General features: G+C 47.4%; 1 protein-coding gene across 1 annotated transcript; it reads right to left on the bottom strand.

The window, feature by feature from the left end:
- Nucleotides 1–1,202: 1,202 nt before the first annotated feature.
- Nucleotides 1,203–8,620, bottom strand: FASLG (Fas ligand). The gene is made up of 4 exons (XM_008145860.3): nt 8,282–8,620; nt 7,654–7,699; nt 3,092–3,148; nt 1,203–2,220 (listed from the first exon to the last, which is right to left on the bottom strand). Exons 1-4 carry the CDS (start codon nt 8,618–8,620, stop codon nt 1,826–1,828), a joined length of 837 nt encoding a protein of 278 aa, XP_008144082.2. The 3' UTR covers nt 1,203–1,825.
- Nucleotides 8,621–17,970: the final 9,350 nt, after the last annotated feature.

Here is a 17,970-nt window from a genome sequence, read left to right as displayed (position 1 = left end):
ATGAGGAGCAGATGGCATGTCACACCAGCTCATCTCAGGGGGCGGGACCACTTTCTCTTTGCTCTGGTACCATTATCTAGAAGAGCCCATCGATTTAAAAAAAAAAAAAAAAAGGTCCAGCAAACTTCTTGATGGTTGTTCTTGATGGTTGGAGCCAAAAGAAAAGGAAAAGGACGAAGAGGACTTCATTGTGAGGGCTGAGAGCACAGCCCAGCAGCCCAGGAAGGCGAATGCCTCTCTGGCTTTCCCCAGGAGGTACTTGGCCAGGAACCTGACCTCATAAAGCAGCTTAATCAAAGAAGGGTTTTAAAGAGAGCAGGTGACATACCCCAACCTGAACCTTTGGCTATGTTCATTAGTTTATTCAACAAATATTTATTGAGCATCTTCTAATTGACAGTTTCAGCTCTGGTTACCTGGCAGTTCTCATCACCAGTCTCAAGACCAGTGACTTCTGGAGAACAAAGTGTCTCTCACGGAGTAGCTTATAAATAATGGCACATTCCTTTTTTTTTTTTTTGACATTCTACTATGTGTCAGATACTTTATGTATATATTGGCCCTTTTCTGTCTAAGAGAGGTCAAGGGGCCTGCAGAGTGAATACGTAGTTAATAAGTGAAGGAACGAAGATTCAAACTCAGGTTATTTTAGCCCAAAGTCTGTGCCCTTTCCACTATGCCTACAGGAAAAGACAACTTGTCATTAAACCTATGGAAAGTTGGGTGAGCTTAACCACGGCAATAATAACAGCAATGGAAACTTTGAATAATGGGAGACAGAGAAGGAAGAAAATACAGAGAGGGGACGAGAGCCTGGCAAAGTCCTTCTCACCTAGTAAATTCTCCTTAAAGTGGCCTTAAGTCATAATGAATTAAGAAGCCATGAAGAAAGAAATACTAAAGAAAAAAGCAAAATCTTTTTGACTTCTAAAAAGTACACCCATATTGCTTATCTGTATTCTAAAATATAGTTTTTATTACATGTATTCTTTTCATTTAACATGCACAATATATATATATAAATATTGGTTATATTATAGGAAAACAGCATCACTAGGTGACAATCCAAGATTAGAGGACTGTTAGAGTTGGTTGCCAAGAAGCATTTGAAACCAACCCCAAATGTATCCCCTATTTTCCTAACATGTTCTTCCTATTTAGGTAGCTTTCCCAATCTCTCTCTCTCTCTCTCTCTCTCTCTCTCTCTCTCTCTCTCTCTCTCACACACACACACACACACACACACACATCTACAATTGCTCTGGAAACATACACGCTGTGTAGGGAATGGACTGCATCCCCCAAAGATTTCCCTAGGTTTTCTATTTCCCTCACCTGGCAGCTGAGGCCATGGCTTTGGAAGGAAAAATGCTGCCACTGGGACACCGGCCTTTCAGTCTCTTGAGCTTATCATGCAAGCCTAGTCACCTTTTCCCATCCCTTACACCTGAAACACAGCCTCCCCTGAGGTAGACAGTAGACCCACCGCAAGAGGTGAGTTATAAGGTGTCCTTTGCAATGTGCCCAAACACTCTTGGCCTCTGAAGCTGAAGGTAGACCACCCTGGTAGCCGCTTTGCCCCATCTTGCATGTTGACATGCAGCCCAGTGTTATGTTCATCCTCTATCTTCCTCCTCCCGCCTGGCTCATGGACCTTGGGCGAGATAAGGAACCATAGACCTGCTGGACTCTGTGGCCTCAGAATCCTCTTGGTTTATGTCTTCTCACTTGACCTCAAATGGGCTTAAGAAGACCCTCCTTCAAGACAACATTCTCAGCGCCTGTATCAAGGAGCCATAATGGAGAGAATCCCAAAGTGCTTTTCTTAGAGCTTATATAAGCCAAAAAATGTCTTAGACTCTTCAAAATTGACCAGAGAGTACTCAGACACATTAACATATAAGTGGTCAGCACTGGTGAGATTGAACACCGCGCCCAGGTAGCTGCTACGGGCCCACATCTGGCCGGCAGTGCAGTAGTCCATCATCTTCTCCTCCATCAGCACCAGGTCCTGGGGATACTTCAGGTTCCTCATATAGACCTTGTGGTTCAGGGGCTGTTTCTTGCAGGACTGACCCCGGAAGTACACCTTGGAATACACGAAGTACAGCCCAGTGTCATTGATCACCAGGCTGCTCTTCTTATACTTCACCCCGGAGACCAGGGCAATTCCATAGGTGTCTTCCCATTCCAGAGGGATGGATCTTGAATTGGGCTTGCCTAAAACCAAGTCAGAGAGGAGCTTTTAGCCAGGGAAACTCATGTACCCAACAAACTAAGCTTCCAAGGCAAAACTGTGGACCTGTCCTTCCTGGAGCAAAAGATTTTTTTTTTTACCCCAAATGACATAGCCCCCATAGAGCTGGCCAAGAGGTCAGACTCACCCATCACTAAATTCCTTCTTAGACACACAATAGGACAATAATATATAACCTTAACCAATTGCAGTAAGAAGTTAGTGAGAGGAGCTTGGCTCTCTGGAACAAAGGTTCTATGATCTTCAGAAATAGAAGGTTAGGCTCTAGGGTCCTCCCATGAGGGAAAAAGCCAAATCCAAGGAACTCTACAGATCTAACATTGGAAAGGCCCTCAGGGACCCAACTCCTCACCTGCAGTCCCCCTCTTGGGGCTGAAACCCCCTTTCCTCTGTGTCCCCACAACATCATGCACACACCTCACGCAGAGAACGCTCTCCGGGATTGAAGTGGTGACCTGTGTCCCTCTTTCCCTATTGGATTTTAGGCTTCTTGAAGGCAAGAACCATGTATCGTTTCTCACCACGTCCCCAAGGCTTGGCACGCACACATGTCCATGCTCTATAAAAGCCTGCCTCTGGGCTGGGTCATTCTGCCTAAATAATCCCAGGGACAGAGGCGCACACAGTCTGCGACACTCATCCACTTCTAGGGTGTGTATGAACTTCCCACAGGGACTGCCCCTACCACATCGCTATCCATCATTTCACCACAGACTGAAAGCCCGCCCGTGCCCGGACTGGGCCTCTCCTCCAGTGACCAGCTCCCCCAAAACACAGCAATGGAGACCGACCAGCTGTTCTACTTTCTGCCTCTTTCACCTTCCCGACACACACCTGTCAAATGGGCCACTTTCCTCTGCTCCCCTTTTTCAGAGGCTGGATTGGAGTGACCTGTATCGTAGAGAGATGAGATAGAGAAGTAAAAATGAGATATTGACTATTCTTTTGGTGAAACTCTAAACAGGGCATTTAAATAAAAGAGATTTTTTTTTTTAAGCATAAATAGCAACAGTATGACACATACCAATGCAAATCCAAACTGAGAACTCATCGCCCCTGTATTACAGACTCGGAGAGGTAAAAAAATAAACCAAATTAAGGCAGACGTAGGCATGTTATACTGTTACAATACAATGACATTCATTAACAATTTTACTCATTCATTAGGAGCTGTCATATCAGTTACTGCATTTAGAACGTGCCACAACCCTTTCAGGTAGAGATCCCAGTCCCACCTCGTAGATGGCAAAATGAGCTTAGACGTCGGGTGGCTTGTCCAAGAAGCCCCGACTACTCGGGGTCAGAGTGGGACCGACTCTGGGGAATCCTGACTCCTAAGCCGGGACTCTTTCTGCTCTGGCTTTACTGTCCCTAAGACTCAGCAGGCCAGAGGGTGGAGAGGACTGCTAATTCCCCTCCTGGCTGCTATTTTAGCATGGTAACTGATTCCCTCTTGGAGGCACTAAGGGAATCCCCCAAAAGGCATTCTACAACCTGCCCCAAATTAATTATCCTAAGGTTCAAACAGCTCGAATGGGTTCATAGAATGTATAATTGTATTTGGTTCCCTTAGGCCTCCTGGTGTGACCTGAACTTGCCCAGCTCGCTGCCTCTGTGCCTTTGCTCATGTTGTTCCTTCTACCCAGAATGCCCTTCCAAAAAGATCTCTATGTTAAATTGCTATCAACCCTATAAATACTATCGGAAATACCTCTTTCTTTGGGTCACCCACCCAAGCCTTTTTAATCAAATAGGATTTTCCCTTCCCAGAATCACGCTGTCTTCACCTCTCCTGTCAACTTGGACACTCACCCCTTTTCTGTGAAAACCGTGTAACTTGCCTAACTCTCTCAAATAAATGGCAAACTCCTTCCGACAGGTCCAATCCACCAGAGTACTCAGCTCAGTTTCTAACACAGGGCATGTGACCAGTAAATGTTTGCTAAATTAAATTGAGGAGTTAAAATAGAGAATAGTTCTCAAAATAAGACACTACTTGTCTGACTTCAAATATTTAACTGAATAGAGCTATAGAGCTACCACTTAGCTAATGAATTGAGCTAAGACATTGGAGAAAGAGTCTTAGAAAGGTGCATGAGAAGGCCCCAACAACTGAGAACATTGCCTGAGCTCTCACTACCTCTGCAGCCACCCAAGATCACCCACCATGAATGAGGTGCTAGTGAACAGGAAAGGCAAAGCTGACTCTGGCCTGTATTCCTGCACCACAAGTCATCTGTGCAGCTGATCTGGCATTAGGCCATGTTCTGACAGGAAATGGTGCATAGCTTTATAGCCCACAGAGAGCCTTGTATGATATAGTTCTCATAGAAAGCACTCAACAAGATTACCTGCTGGATAAATACTGGAACAAGGAAACTAGAAATATATCCCATACTTTGGTGATGACTGTTTCCTGCCCCAGGATCTTTGCACATGCCATTCTCATTGCTGAAATGCTTTCCCCTATCCTCCCACTGCACTACACACACACACACACACACACACACACACACACACACACACACAATCACTCACACACAATCACAGGACCTCCTTGGGACTTCCCAGACCACTCTGCCTTAGGCATACTCAGCACACTTTGGAAAGATATGGTTTGTTTGCCTGCTTTGGTTTAGCTTCTCCAGCTTGCTTCAAGCTCAATGAGGGTAGGCCCCTCGTCTCTCGTGTTCTCAGTGGTCACCCCCAACCCAACACCCATCCTGGCACATAGGAAGCACCCCAAGAACATTTGTGAATGAATAAAAGAGGTAATGAAATAACTGTGGGAAAATGGAAAATGAAAAAGAAGTACATAAGGAAGCTTAGCGCTTCCCAGAGGGAATCAGTTACCATGCTAAAATATAAATTCTTCCAGTTCTTTGCTGAGAACATAAAGATACAAAAATACGCATATATGTATATAGTCAATATTAAGCTAACTTGTGTTTTTACCTAACACTATAAAGTGCACACTCTCCAAGGCATTAAGTGTCCTTCTAATATATGGTTTTTAGCTGCTGTTTATTATGCTGTCATCTCAATATACCATGGTGTATTCAACTAATCTCCAATTAAGAGGCATTTACATTTCTCCTGAATTATTTATTATAAATAGCCTTCTAAGGAAGTGATGAACATCCTTGTACAACTCTAATTATTTTCTAAAGATAAATTCTTTGTGATAAGATTACAAGGTAAATTAACAGTTTTGATCCTTTGATATATGTTTCCAAACTGCTCTTCAGAAAAGGGATAGTAATTTACAGGCCCCTGGCTGTCCATCATGTTTAAGCAGCCCCTTTCTCTCATTTCTTCCCAGCTGGGTTTGTTTTTTAACCTTTCCTAATTTGATGGATGAAAATGGGTATCTCTTGTTTTAATTTGCATCTCTTATCTTATTAGTAAAGTTGCTAGTTTGATTTCCATGTGATAATTAACCAATTTTGGGTCCATCTGGGTTTATCTGGAGAAGATGATTGTTTTGGGGTTGGTAGACCTGACTCATCTGCTGGCTTGACTTTTAATCACTAAAACCACTCCAGAGAGTGGGTGAAAGATGAGTAATTGGGTACCTGTTTCACCAGCCACATTCCACTTATTTTCAAATCCATTTTAGTGTAGAAATCTTCTAGAGGCTTTGTTTTTTCTAGCAAATATTTCTACACTGCTTGTGCCCATCTGGACTTTCTTACCCTTAGGACCTGGACCCAGAGCTGGGGACCAGAGCCTCCTGAGATTGGCTCCTACATTCTAGGGCCTAGAATCTAGGCAGTAGGGCGATTTAGGACTGAGCGGGCACTTCCTGAGGAATGGGCTCCCCTTACTGACTGGCCACTGCTGCCCCATGTTTCTTCCCAATTTCTAATAAGATTTACTCACTGTCTTCCCAGAGGCATCTTTCTTGCCATCTTTATTTCTCATTTCATAATCATCACAGAGAGATGGGAGTTGCCTTATTTCACGAGGTATCAGTCCATATACTGGAAAGCCCTGTAGTTCCACACCAGTGGTTTGGGGCACATGACCTAATCTGCCTGGTGTTTTGTCCCTTTTCTGAAAAATGAGACGCCTGGACTAGATGCTGTCTAAGCTCCCTTCCCATTCTTACCAAATCTAAAGGTTCATAAATCCTAGGTTAATCTATCTGTCCTAAATCTGTCTGTCCACAGCTTCCAAAACTATGTCCTGAAATGTGATGAGGTCAATGCTCAACATTTCTCCTTCCTCCTGTCCTGGATCTCATACAAAGGATTTTCCTTTATTATTACTTTTAAAAATATGTTTGTATTGATTTCAGAGAGAGGAAGGGGGAGAGAGAGAGAGAGAGAGAAGAGAGAGAGAGAGAGAGAGAGAGAGAGAGAAATATCAATGATGAGAGAGAATCATTGATTGGCTGCCTCCTGCACACCCCACACTGGAGATCGAGCCTGCAACTTGGGCATGTGCCCTGACCAGGAACCGAACCATGAACTCCTGGTTCACAGGTTGACGCTTAACCACTGAGCCATGCCAGCCAGGCCTTTCCTTTATTATTGAAGTTAGTTCACAATGACCTCTGTGGTTGAAGCTGGACCACTCTTTGAATAATGGCTGACGTCTTCCCCCAATCTTTCTAGCGACTGCAAAAGAATCATCCTAATGTGGATGATTGGTTTCCCACTTTTTAAAAGCTTCAGTACAGCCGAAACCGGTGTGGCTCAGTGGATAGAGCGTTGGCCTGCGGACTGAAAGGTCCCAGGTTCGATTCCGGTCAAGGGCATGTACCTTGGTTGCGGGCACATCCCCAGTAGGGAGTGTGCAGGAGGCAGCTGATCGATGTTTCTCTATCATCAATGTTTCTAGCTCTCTATCCCTTTCCCTTCCTCTCTGTAAAAATCAAATAAAATATATTTTTAAAAATAAAAAAATAAAAAATAAAAGCTTCAGTACATCCTATGAAATGTTTTAATAAAAGCTTGACTCTTGATTAATCTCTTAGAGAATTTAAAGAGAAGACCTTTCCTAGAAACATCTCTCTCCCCCCCACCCCCACCTCTCTGTGGAGTTACAGCCACCGCCCTGTGCCTGGGACCCAGGAGGCCGGAGGAAGGAGACTGGCCTGGAGCCAGCTGCTCAGGGGGCAAAGATCCAGGGTTGAAGAGGTGTGTGTCTCTTCCCAAAGTCAAGTGGAAATTATTTTTAATAGTGTGCAGTACTCAGATAAACTTATTTTGAACAATTAACTTGACTTCATAGTTGAAGGCAGCTCAGGGAACCAAAAGGACCAGAGAGTCAGAATCAGCCAGGATTCCTATTGTAGTAAAATGTGTCCGAGAACGGATACAATTCACCCACAGGGCCCACCTCTGAGGACCATCTTTGGAAACCCAATGTGCATGCATAAAAGGACTCACCTATTTGCTTCTCCAAAGATGATTCAATATGCCTTTGGCTGGAGGACTGACAAAGAGAAAGAGAAAAGTCGTATAATGAATATAAAGTTCTCTAAGCAAAGGAGGCAGAATTACTAAATATACCAGGCTCAGGGAAGGCATGCATCTGCATACCTCACAGCCTCTCCTACCTCGGACTTTGGCCGAGCAGCTGTGTCTCCCTGTGCCTCAGCTTTGTGATTTGGCATACTTCTGATATTTTTAACTTTTTTAATTTTTATTTTTTTAGTTTGGCCATTTGCACAAATTCACTTCTAAGCGATACTCAGCGTTCCTTTTCCTGAGCCACTAAGGTCGTGGCTCACCAGGCTGACTTGCCGTCTCAGGAAGGAAGAATGTAGCTGCAGCCTCTCAATGAACCTGACCCTTTACATGATAAAAAAAACATTCCTTTTACTTGTGTGAGCCTCCAGTTCTCTGTCTGTAGCATAGAATGGCTAAGACGATCCACCTCTAGGGCGGGAATAAAGGACTGAAGAGCACTTTGCCAGGAAGACCGCGGTCCGTGGGGAGCAGGGCAGCCTGACACGGTCCACCGCGCGGAGCTGTCTCAGCCCAGCACTCGGGCCCCAGCAAGCACAGGGCTTACCTCTCTGAGCTCGGCCAGCTCCTTCTGCAGGTGGAACAGCTGAAACATCCCCAGCCCCAGCGCAACCAGGGCCACCAGAATCATGAAAAACATCACGAGGAGACACAGGCCTGTGTTGTGGTCCCTCCTCTTCTTCAGAGGTGGCAGTGGCAGGGGAGGCAGGGGTGGCAGTGGCGGTGGTGGTGGTGGTGGTGGCGGTGGTGGTGGCCTCCTTTGACCAGGTCTTCTAGGCACCGAGGAGGGACAGGGGAGGACTGTCCCTGGAGGAGTCCAAGGAGAGGGGGCCCTGCTGTCCACCCAGTAGATTTGGGGGTACGGGTAGTTCAGGGGCTGCTGCATGGCAGCCACAGGCTCGAGCCGCCCCCTGCAAAGGGCGTAGCTCCTTCTCAATCCCTGGAGCCCAGGTGTCACGGAGGAGACATCTGCTGCTGACTGCTCGAGAGGAGGGAGCCGACGCCTTCTTTATAGAGTTTCCATGGTCAAGGGCAACACCTCACTTGCGTTCTCTCTTTCAGCTTCTCACAGAGACACCCACTCACTTTGCGTCTGAAGCTGAGAACCCTCAGGAAGCTCAGCGCAAACCCCGGGAAGTTTCCACCCACAATTTTCTGATGAAAGCCTGCACTGCCCAATGGCTGCTCGGGCGCCGGAGAGGCTGGCGGGAGGCTGGGCGGGCCCTGCGAGCAGGTAGCACCAGGTGCAGGCCCGTGGCTTCAGCCACCGCCCAGCTGCGGGCGCAGCGGCCACGGGGTGCATCCAGGCACTGAGGGGCACGGCCGTGGAGTTGTGGTGGGAAGCGTGGCTTTCACATCTTACCTTTTACATGAAAGTCTCATCCCCTGCTGTCATCCTCTCCCTGCACAAAGCCTTTGTACCCGACCTTCCAAAGCACCATAATTTACGGTGAAACACCTGCCCCACCCACTGGCCAGAGGTTCCACCCGAGGTTGCACACCAGTGGCCCATGTGCCTTATGGAACCCACAGACCTGCTTTGCTTGTGCCTCTCAATGTTTTTTCTTTTCCTTGGTTGTCCCTTTATCGAATTGGGATACTTCATAATAAACATCTATTTTCTCTTCTGTTTCTGAACATTAGAATATTGGACACCCTGAAGGCCATCTCTGCAAATACAACCAGCAGAATCTGGGCACCAGCTCCCCGCTGCATCTCGGCTCCCCCACTGCCCCCCGCCAAACATATGCTCCAGGCTGCCCAGCCTGCACCCACTCCTCGCCATAGCCAATGCCTTCCTGGTCCCCGGAGGCGTTCCTGTTCGCTGGGGCTGTTATGGCTGGCAGGTGAAATGCAGGCTGCCCAGTTCAATTTGAATTTCAGATCAACAGTCAATAATGTGTAGGGTAAGTAGGTCCTAAATCACATGGAATATATGTTTTAAAAATTATTCATTGTGTATGTGAAATTCAAATTGAACTGATTGTCCTACTTGTTCATTTGTTTGTTTAGTAAAGATGGCAACTCTACCTGGACTGGCCCCACCCTTTCCTCTGGCCTCAGGTACCACTTATGTGCCAACAACTTCCCAGCTCAGCTTTGGTCACAGTCTTCCTATAAACCATATAAACCTCCCACAAACTCTTACTTTCCATTCTACACGAGGGCCCTGCTTTTCAATGCCATTAGCTTCTCCATCGTGCTTTGGCATTTCCGTGACTATCATTCTGGCTCTCCCCCTGTACCAAACCAATGCCAAACCTGGGTCCCTGCCACATTCTGCCCGCCCCACCCCTCCCTATACAACCTGTATCACCCGAGGTCACTCTTTCTGGTGACAACGTCAACTCCTCTCTCTTCTTCTCTCCCAACATTTAACTAGTCACCCAGGACAATTGATTTTTCCTGAGACCTGTCTCTCACATCACACCTTCTCTATTGCTATTTTTTTAAATCTCTCACCTGAAATACTGCAATGGCACCCTAACTGGTCACTCTGCCACCAGCTGTTCCCAAACCCAAGTCTCCCTGAAAAATGCTGCAAGAAAGGTGTTTTGAAAAACAAATTCAGTTCTCTCACTTCCTTGCCCAAACCTTCCGTTGGGAGCTTCAATTCCAGTGGTATATTCATCACATAACAACTTTTTACATAAAGTCTTGTTCTGGGCTCTTATTTCCATTTTATTGGTTTGTTGCTGTATCCCAGGACCAGGGCCACACAGTCTTCATAATCATGGCTTTGTAGAATGTCTCAAGAGCAAAGTTCTTGCCAAAGTTATGGCAAAGTTCCTCCTCTTCGCTCTTCTTTTTTCAAATTGATTTGGCTACTTAAGTATATTTAATATCTCCTGAATAGATTAGGACAAAATAGTATCATGTTCCTAAAATGTTCTAGAGCACTATTAACTGTAATTGCCGTAGTTTGGGAAATTGCCGTATGCCGGAAAATACGGTACATTCCCGATCAGACATTTTCCCCCCCAAGATTTTTCAACAACGACTCTTTGTCTTCTCACATCCAGAGCCGTTTTAGAGATGTCGGTGGTCCATCCAACTCCTATTCCTTTTTAGGCATTTTGCTGTTTTCCTCCACAAGGTGAGAGGCAGAACCAAGATTCTTTCACACCAATTCTGACTGCTCTCCACAGGCTGTGCTGTTTCTCTGTTGTTTTGCAGAGGCCCTCTCTCTACTCCCACCTCACAAGATCTGATTGGCTCGGGAAAATATGCAAGGCATAGAAGGTTTGTTTTCTCACTTGAGTAGGTAGGTAGCCACCACTTGCTTTATGCTTTAATTTGATCTCTTGTGTCCAAGAGAATGGCGACTTTGATGTCCTTTTGTAGTATGGAAGGATGAGTTGGGGCATAAGCTATGAAGCATCACTCTTGTTTCTCCAAGTTACACCAGGTTGAGGGGTGAAATCAAGAGAGTGAGGATGACAGTGGCAATGGGGTCAAAATGATCCTTCAGCCCCACCCCCAACCCCCAAAAAAGGATGATCAGATCCAAGATACTCCCCTTCTTGCCCTACCCTGTGGATCACTCGGAGGCTGGTCAGGAAAGCAGAAGCCACTCCAAATATGCAGAGTAAGGAAAGGGTTAATACAGGGACTGAAGGCTGCACAAGCAAAGGTCAGGGAGGTCACTGAAATGCAAAACCTTGAAATGCAAAACGCGTGCTACAACCAATAGTTCTACAACCAATAGTTTTCGCTGCCAGCAGCACTCAAGTGGGTGATTCTTCTCCCACCTGCCTTTCAGCAGCTGCTGTGAACAATGGCTCCTCCTATGGCTCCTCCTCTTCCATCTTCCAATCTCATGCAATTGCTACCCCATTGTCAGGACCCAATCAGGTTCCCACTTGCCAGGAAATGTAGGAAAGGTAATATATAGGCTCCTTAGGGACAGGGAGAGCACGGGGCATTGACAAATTATTTGGTACACTGTCTGTCTTGTTCAAGGGTGCAATCTCAACCAATACACATTGACTGAATTAATGAAGGCAAGAAGGGTCCCAGGTCAGGAACAGGACTGTTTGGGGGGAATGGAAAATTCTTCCACAATCTCAGTCAGTGATGAGATGTGCCCCATCTCCTGACACTCCGAAGGTGCTGCGGCCTGCTGCTGACTTTATTTTATCGTAGAAGCTTGACAACATTCACATTCAAGTAGAAATCTGACCATGTTGTTCTACTGTGTCAAACAACACTCTTGTGGCTCACCATGGCCTTGAGAATGGAATCTGAAGTCATCCTCATGACTTCTAAGCCTCTGCATTATCTGGGCTCTTCCTAACTCTACGACTACCTCCTTCTACTCTCTACCTCTCTCACCACACTGTGGCCACATTGGCCTTTCTGTTCACCAAATGTGGTAAGTACTTGCCCACCTGAGGGCCTCTGCCTAAGATGCTGCTGTTCCAAATCTAGACTGGTGTTGGAGACACTCCATAAATATCTGTTGATTCAATAAATATAGTTGAGGAGACTGACATTCAAATAAGTTAAGTGACATTTTGACCCCGTTGCCACTGTCATCCTCACTCTCTTGATTTCACCTGGTGTAACTTGGAGGAATAAGAGTGATGCTTCATAGCTTATCCCCCAACTCATCCTTCCAAACTACACACATCCTTCCAAAAGGTCCCACAACCTGTGAGCATTTGAGCCAAAATTCTAACCCCGAAAGGCCACAGAATGAGAGTGATTACGAAGCAAGAATGCGCATTTTCCCTGTGAGCAGCACCCCCAAGAGCACAGAGCTGGGAGCCCACCTGAAGGGCAGCGAGGAAGTGGGGTGGGGTGGGGTGGGAGACACACCCAAACACCATCTTTTAAGACTAGAAATGCCTGATCTTGTGGGCTCTTTCATGAACCCCTTCTTGATGTTTGAAACACTTCAATGCATAAACGTGTGTCATGGTGGGTTTGTGGGAAAGCCAGATGCACCAAAGACAGGCTGAAATGTCAAAGTCGTTGTTCTCGTCACCCACTGTTTCCTTTGAGTGTCTGGCAGATGTTGGTCAAGGCTGTGCAGCTGGATGCCTCGAGAGCCTCCCACCCTCGGGTCCCACAGCCTCGTGCCAGCAGAAAGGGGACAGCCAGCCTCCGCCCAGTGAGTGAAGAGCGCTCAGCCGCACCTGTTTGTTATCTCACAAATGAGATACTTGCCCCTGAGCCTGGTTTGCAAACCAGCTGCAGCTCTGTCTCACCAGCCCAGAAACTTCCATGGCTCCAGAATCTCAATGCTAGAATGCTGTGGTCACCCTATCATGCCCCTTCCTTACCGATGAGTACCTGAGCTCCACAGCAGTAAGAGGAGTCCCCGAAGACCACAGCCGGTGTGTGGAAGAGTCAGGAAGAACATCAGTCCTGTCTCCTCGTACTGCCCCTCCCCATACACACCTGAAACACCTGGACATGCACTGGCAGACCTGATGCCTCCCGGGGCAGGGGCAGACACCTGTCTGAGTCAGCCTCTGCTCTGCAGACACCTGGCCCAGACACCTGCAGACACCGACCCCACGGTGCATCCATCCTTGCACGTCTCACCCACATATGAAGGCTACTGCCCTGTAAAGAAAGGGGTGCTCTCCCGGGGCCTGCTTGGGCTCCATCCCTCAAGGCAGGGATTCCAGCGAGGGAGCAAAGGGCCTGCAGTTTCCTTCCCCTGGCAGCTCTGAATTAACTCACCCCTTGGCTCCTCACTTTCCTCATCCCCGCACAGCAAATACTTCTCTACACTCTACACCTGCACCCTGTCGTGTGCGTGCGTGCGTGCGTGCGTGTGTGTGTGTGTGTGTGTGTGTGTGTGACCTGCAAAGGTCCCGCTCACTCTCCCTGGGCTCCGGCTAACAAGGGCGGAGGAAGGGCCTGCTGGAGAGGGTTGGAGCAAAGAATAAGGACCCAGTAACTATGGTCCCTAAAGAGACTGATCCCCCCACACACCTTCTGTTGGTTCTATTTCAGCTCCCACTCCCCAGAGTGAGGCACAGGATGGGTGGGAAACTGCGGAAGCGATCAGAAGGCGGCAGGAACCACTTCCTTTCACAGAAGGTCTTGGGGTTGACGCTAAGTGTCCAGGCTTCTCTGCTCAGAAATCTCTTCTCTCATTTACAGATGCACATTTTCTACATTCTCCACTTTTCATTTTCCTGCACCTCCTGGCGGGAGAGATGCCTGTGTTTACAGTCATGGGAGTGAGAACTGAAATCAATCTTAACACAAGGTCATCTGTTCATTCATTCATTCGCTCTGCACGTACCATGTGGCCCGGGTCAGGCATGGACCCTGCCTTGGCTCTCAGTACAGTGTGGTCATCCAGTGTAACCCCCTCACTGTCCAGGAAATCTGAGATAAAAGACCTCCCCCAAGTCCACTGAGCACAGCATATCACTTCCTTCTTTTTTTAAAATGTAAGCCTATTTGACTTGAGTTTCTGACACTTGAAACCAAGAGACCTAAAAATGCACACACACTGGCAGCTTAATGGGAGCAAGTTTCAGTGAAAGGGTAGTGGCCAATGTTTTGTTCCTGGCCTGACGCCCGCCAGCCCCTAAGAAGAGGAAAGGTCAACCCCACCAAATGGGGGTGCCGGTGGCAGAGCCCAGCTCACCCAGAGAAAAGAGTCCATCCTGGGCTGCATCTCCTCCCTCCACCCACCCAACCTCCCAGTGAGACTCAATTTGAGCATGAAACTGCTTTCGATGAGGTTTCGCCTCCTCTGACTCCCACAATGCTTTCCAGGTCCCCAGAAGGTAATTTTTAACGTAGAGGCACCCCAAAGAGGCCTGAATTGGGGTTCATCATCAGCCGAGTTTCCTCCATTTGTCATAGACATCCGATCCCAAGTCCTTCCTCATCTCTGTGACCACTGTCCCTGCCTGTGTGGACACTGGTCCTTTAACGAAGGGGCAGCATTCATGACTGACTGCCGCTCCTAGTGTTTCAGCAGCCGCCTTGATTTCTTGCGGCCTTTCCTGGCTGACTCCCTGCGGACCGTCAGTCCTTCTTCCCCACGTGGAGCTGGAGGAAGGGGCACATTGCGGGCTAATGAGCCCCACAAAGCCAGGAGCTACTCAGTCCTCCTGCCGCCAACCCCCTGAGCACCAGGCACCATATACCCTATGGGGATGCAAGGGAACACGGAGACACCCCTGTCTTTCAGGCACTTCCACAGGCACCTATCAGCGGGGTCTTGTTTGTAGCCCTCAGATTACATGACTATTAAGGTTATGGGCAGTCAGAAGACATCACACCTTTCTGAAGCGCATGCCATGTTGGGGGCTCCACCAGCCCGACCCAATCTATTTGAAGTATGTTCGGAAGGCCTCACAACCCCCTGCCCAGTGCGTGCCCAGTGCAGCGCATCAGGGACCAGGAGTGGGCAAGGGCAGGGACTACCCTGGATTCCTCAACTCCTGCGTGCTGAGCTCAGCACTGCCCACCTTAGGGGACAAAGGGGCGCTGGTCAGTCCTTGCACTCAGTGGCCCAGAGCACAGACCGCAATGAAGCAGAGAAGGCCCCAGGGAACAGGAACTGCGTTGTTACTAGCGTGATAACCGCTCTGGATACATGCACGTTAGTAGTGGGTTGGAAAGGAAAGGAGTCCTGTTTGGGCTGAGGGTAGAGCTGGGAGAGAAGGAAACATTTCATGGAGGAGGATGAATCTGAGATGGGGCTTGAAGAATGAGGCCCACTTGTTTATTTTAACGTTGTGTCTAAGAAAGAAAGAAAGAAAAAAGATCAAGCAAATAACCAGTTCAAGAGAAACTGTCAGTCTGAGAAGTGACCAGATTCCTCGTTGCTCATGTGATCAGAGCCTTCCTGCCAGCCCGGCGCATCCTGTCCACTGGGCAGCGAGGTTAGTTGCACCTGCACCCCTCCCGCACCAGCCCTGCTCTTCCGAGGGAAAGCACACACGTGGTGCCCGTGGTGGGCTGTCCCCCTCAGCCACCCTACAGGGCACGAGCACCCCAGGCAGCCGCCTGCCGCCCTGCCAGTGGCTGCTGCTCCTCTTGCAGGTTTTTGCCTGAGCACTTTCTTTTGGGTTGGCTCTGACCCAGCCCGAAAGTCAGGGTTTCCAGAGATGAGACAGGATCAGAGGCTGCTCTGCCCACAGCCCTCTGTGGTCTGGGCTGGAGCCTGGCGTTCCAGAGCACAATGGAACATGTGCGTGCTCCACCGCTGAGCAGCTGTGATTCAGCCCGCCTCTTGTTCCATGGGCTGTGACACACGGGGAGAGGTTGCCCAGACGTGGGTCTTCGAGAAAACCTGCAGGCACCCTCGCTGGGATTCTCAGAGCGTTAGACAAAGGAGTCTTTAACCACTGGAAACTCGGGTGGCAGGAGGCAGACGAAACCACAGCACAGAGCCAGAGGAGCTGCTGGGAGTGGGGCTGTGCCAGGGAGAAATTCTCCTGTCTGATGGCTGTGCCCTCCACCCACAGGGTCTTCTCTGGTCTTGCATCAGGCTGTCCTTCCTCACGTCACCTGCCTGCTCCATCTGCATGAGTTTGCAACCTCTAGCTTGGCTTCAGAATGCCTGGCTTAAAAATCCCGCCATGGTTACATTTACACAATGGAATACTACTCAGCCATAAAAAAAGAAAAAAAGAAAATCTTACCTTTAGCAACAGCATGGATGGACCTGGAGAGCATTATGCTAAGTGAAATAAGCCAATCAGAGAAAGACAAATATCATATGCTCTCACTCACATGTGGAATCTAATGAACAAAATAAACTAACAAAGTAGAGACAGACTCATGGATATAGAGACAATCTTGACAGCTGTCAGACGGGAGGGGTTTGGGAGAGTAGGTGAGAAGGAAAAAAAAAAGAACTATGGACACAGACAACAAACAGTATGGTGACTGCCAGAGAGAAGGGTTGTGGGGGGGGGAAGGCGGGGGAGAAAAGGACAAAGGGGGGATAGTGATGAAAGACTTGACTTGGGTGGTAAACATAATATACAGATGATGTATTGTAGAATCTGAAACCTGTATAATTTTATTCACCAATGTCACCCCAATAAATAAAATTAAAATAAAATAAAATAAAATAAAATAAAATAAAATAAAAATCTTACCATGATAGTATTGGGACCCTGGGCTGCCCCAAGATATCCCACAATGGCATACGGGTTATTTTGCACTAAAATCAGCATCAGCACTGGGAAGAGCTCTGGCACTGCTCTGTGCCCCTTAAAGCAGGAAATAAATCTAACAGATGCCCTCCCCCTCCTGAAGGACTGAGAGACAACCTATCACAAGTTATAAAACCCAGGGTCCTTGGGCAGAGGTTCCCATTCTACCCCACCCCCAACCCCCACCCCCACCCCGCCCAGACACCTGCCTGGAACACCATCTGAGGAGCCTCTAGAAAGACAAGAAACGAATTCTACATGTCCTCAGTATCGAGTTACTCAAGTAGTTCCCCAGGTAGCTTACCTCTTGGATGTGAATATTTTGTGTGTGTGAGGGAGAATCATTTACCTGCCATAAATGCCTATGAGGATTGATCTTGTCCTTGACCCAGCCTTCTGACCCAGTCTCCCTGGTCATTTGTGCCTCTAGTTTCTTGCATCCCCTTTACTATAGAAAACTAGTAGGTTTTTCTCTTATACTTTTATTTTGGAAATTTCTTCTATGTCCTCTATGAAGAAAGGCAGTGAAGAACTTTCTCACGTTGCCCTCTAAAAGAGATTTAAAAATTCCTATGTTGTTCATAGGTTTTAGAAACAGAAGTTAATTCAGTTGATTAGCCCAAAATAACCCATAAAGATCTACAATCACAGCCAATCCCAGCTAGCCACCATCTCAAACACAATCTATGGTCTCAACAGGGGCTAGATTACAGATTTGTGGAAAATTAGTTCAGCTCCTTACCAGTGGAAGTTTGCATCTATAATTCCTCTTACAGGAGGTATGGAATATATTAGCAATGAATGTTCCTCAGTGGTAATCTTGAGGACAAGAAACCATTTCCTTTGGCCCTGGCCATGTAGCTCAGTTGGTGAGAGCATCGTCCCAATATGCCAAAGTTGCAGGTTTGATCCCCAGTCAAGGTACATACAAGAAGCAATAAATGAATGCATGAATAAGTGAACAACAAATCACTATCTGTCAAATCAACTTAAAAAATAATTTCTCAGATTTCATGTATAGACCATCTTTAAGTATGGTAACTGTGGTAGAACGAAAATTCAATGCACAGCCTCTGTTCAGCGATGGATT

This window comes from Eptesicus fuscus, chromosome 22 (genome assembly GCF_027574615.1).
Source record: "Eptesicus fuscus isolate TK198812 chromosome 22, DD_ASM_mEF_20220401, whole genome shotgun sequence".
In the NCBI taxonomy this organism is placed as follows: Eukaryota; Metazoa; Chordata; class Mammalia; order Chiroptera; family Vespertilionidae; genus Eptesicus; species Eptesicus fuscus.
Note: the sequence above shows the minus strand (reverse complement) of the source record. Positions and strands in the feature narration are given on the sequence as shown.

Excerpts from the sequence above, each read along its gene's own strand:
- FASLG (XM_008145860.3), bottom strand. The coding sequence starts at position 8,620 with ATGCAGCAGCCCCTGAACTACCCGTACCCCCAAATCTACTGGGTGGAC. Across the intron at positions 3,149-7,653 it reads ATCTTTGGAGAAGCAAATAG|GTCACTCCAATCCAGCCTCT; the intron begins GTGAGTCCTTTT and ends TCTACGATACAG. Across the intron at positions 2,221-3,091 it reads GAAAGTGGCCCATTTGACAG|GCAAGCCCAATTCAAGATCC; the intron begins GTGTGTGTCGGG and ends ACTTGGTTTTAG.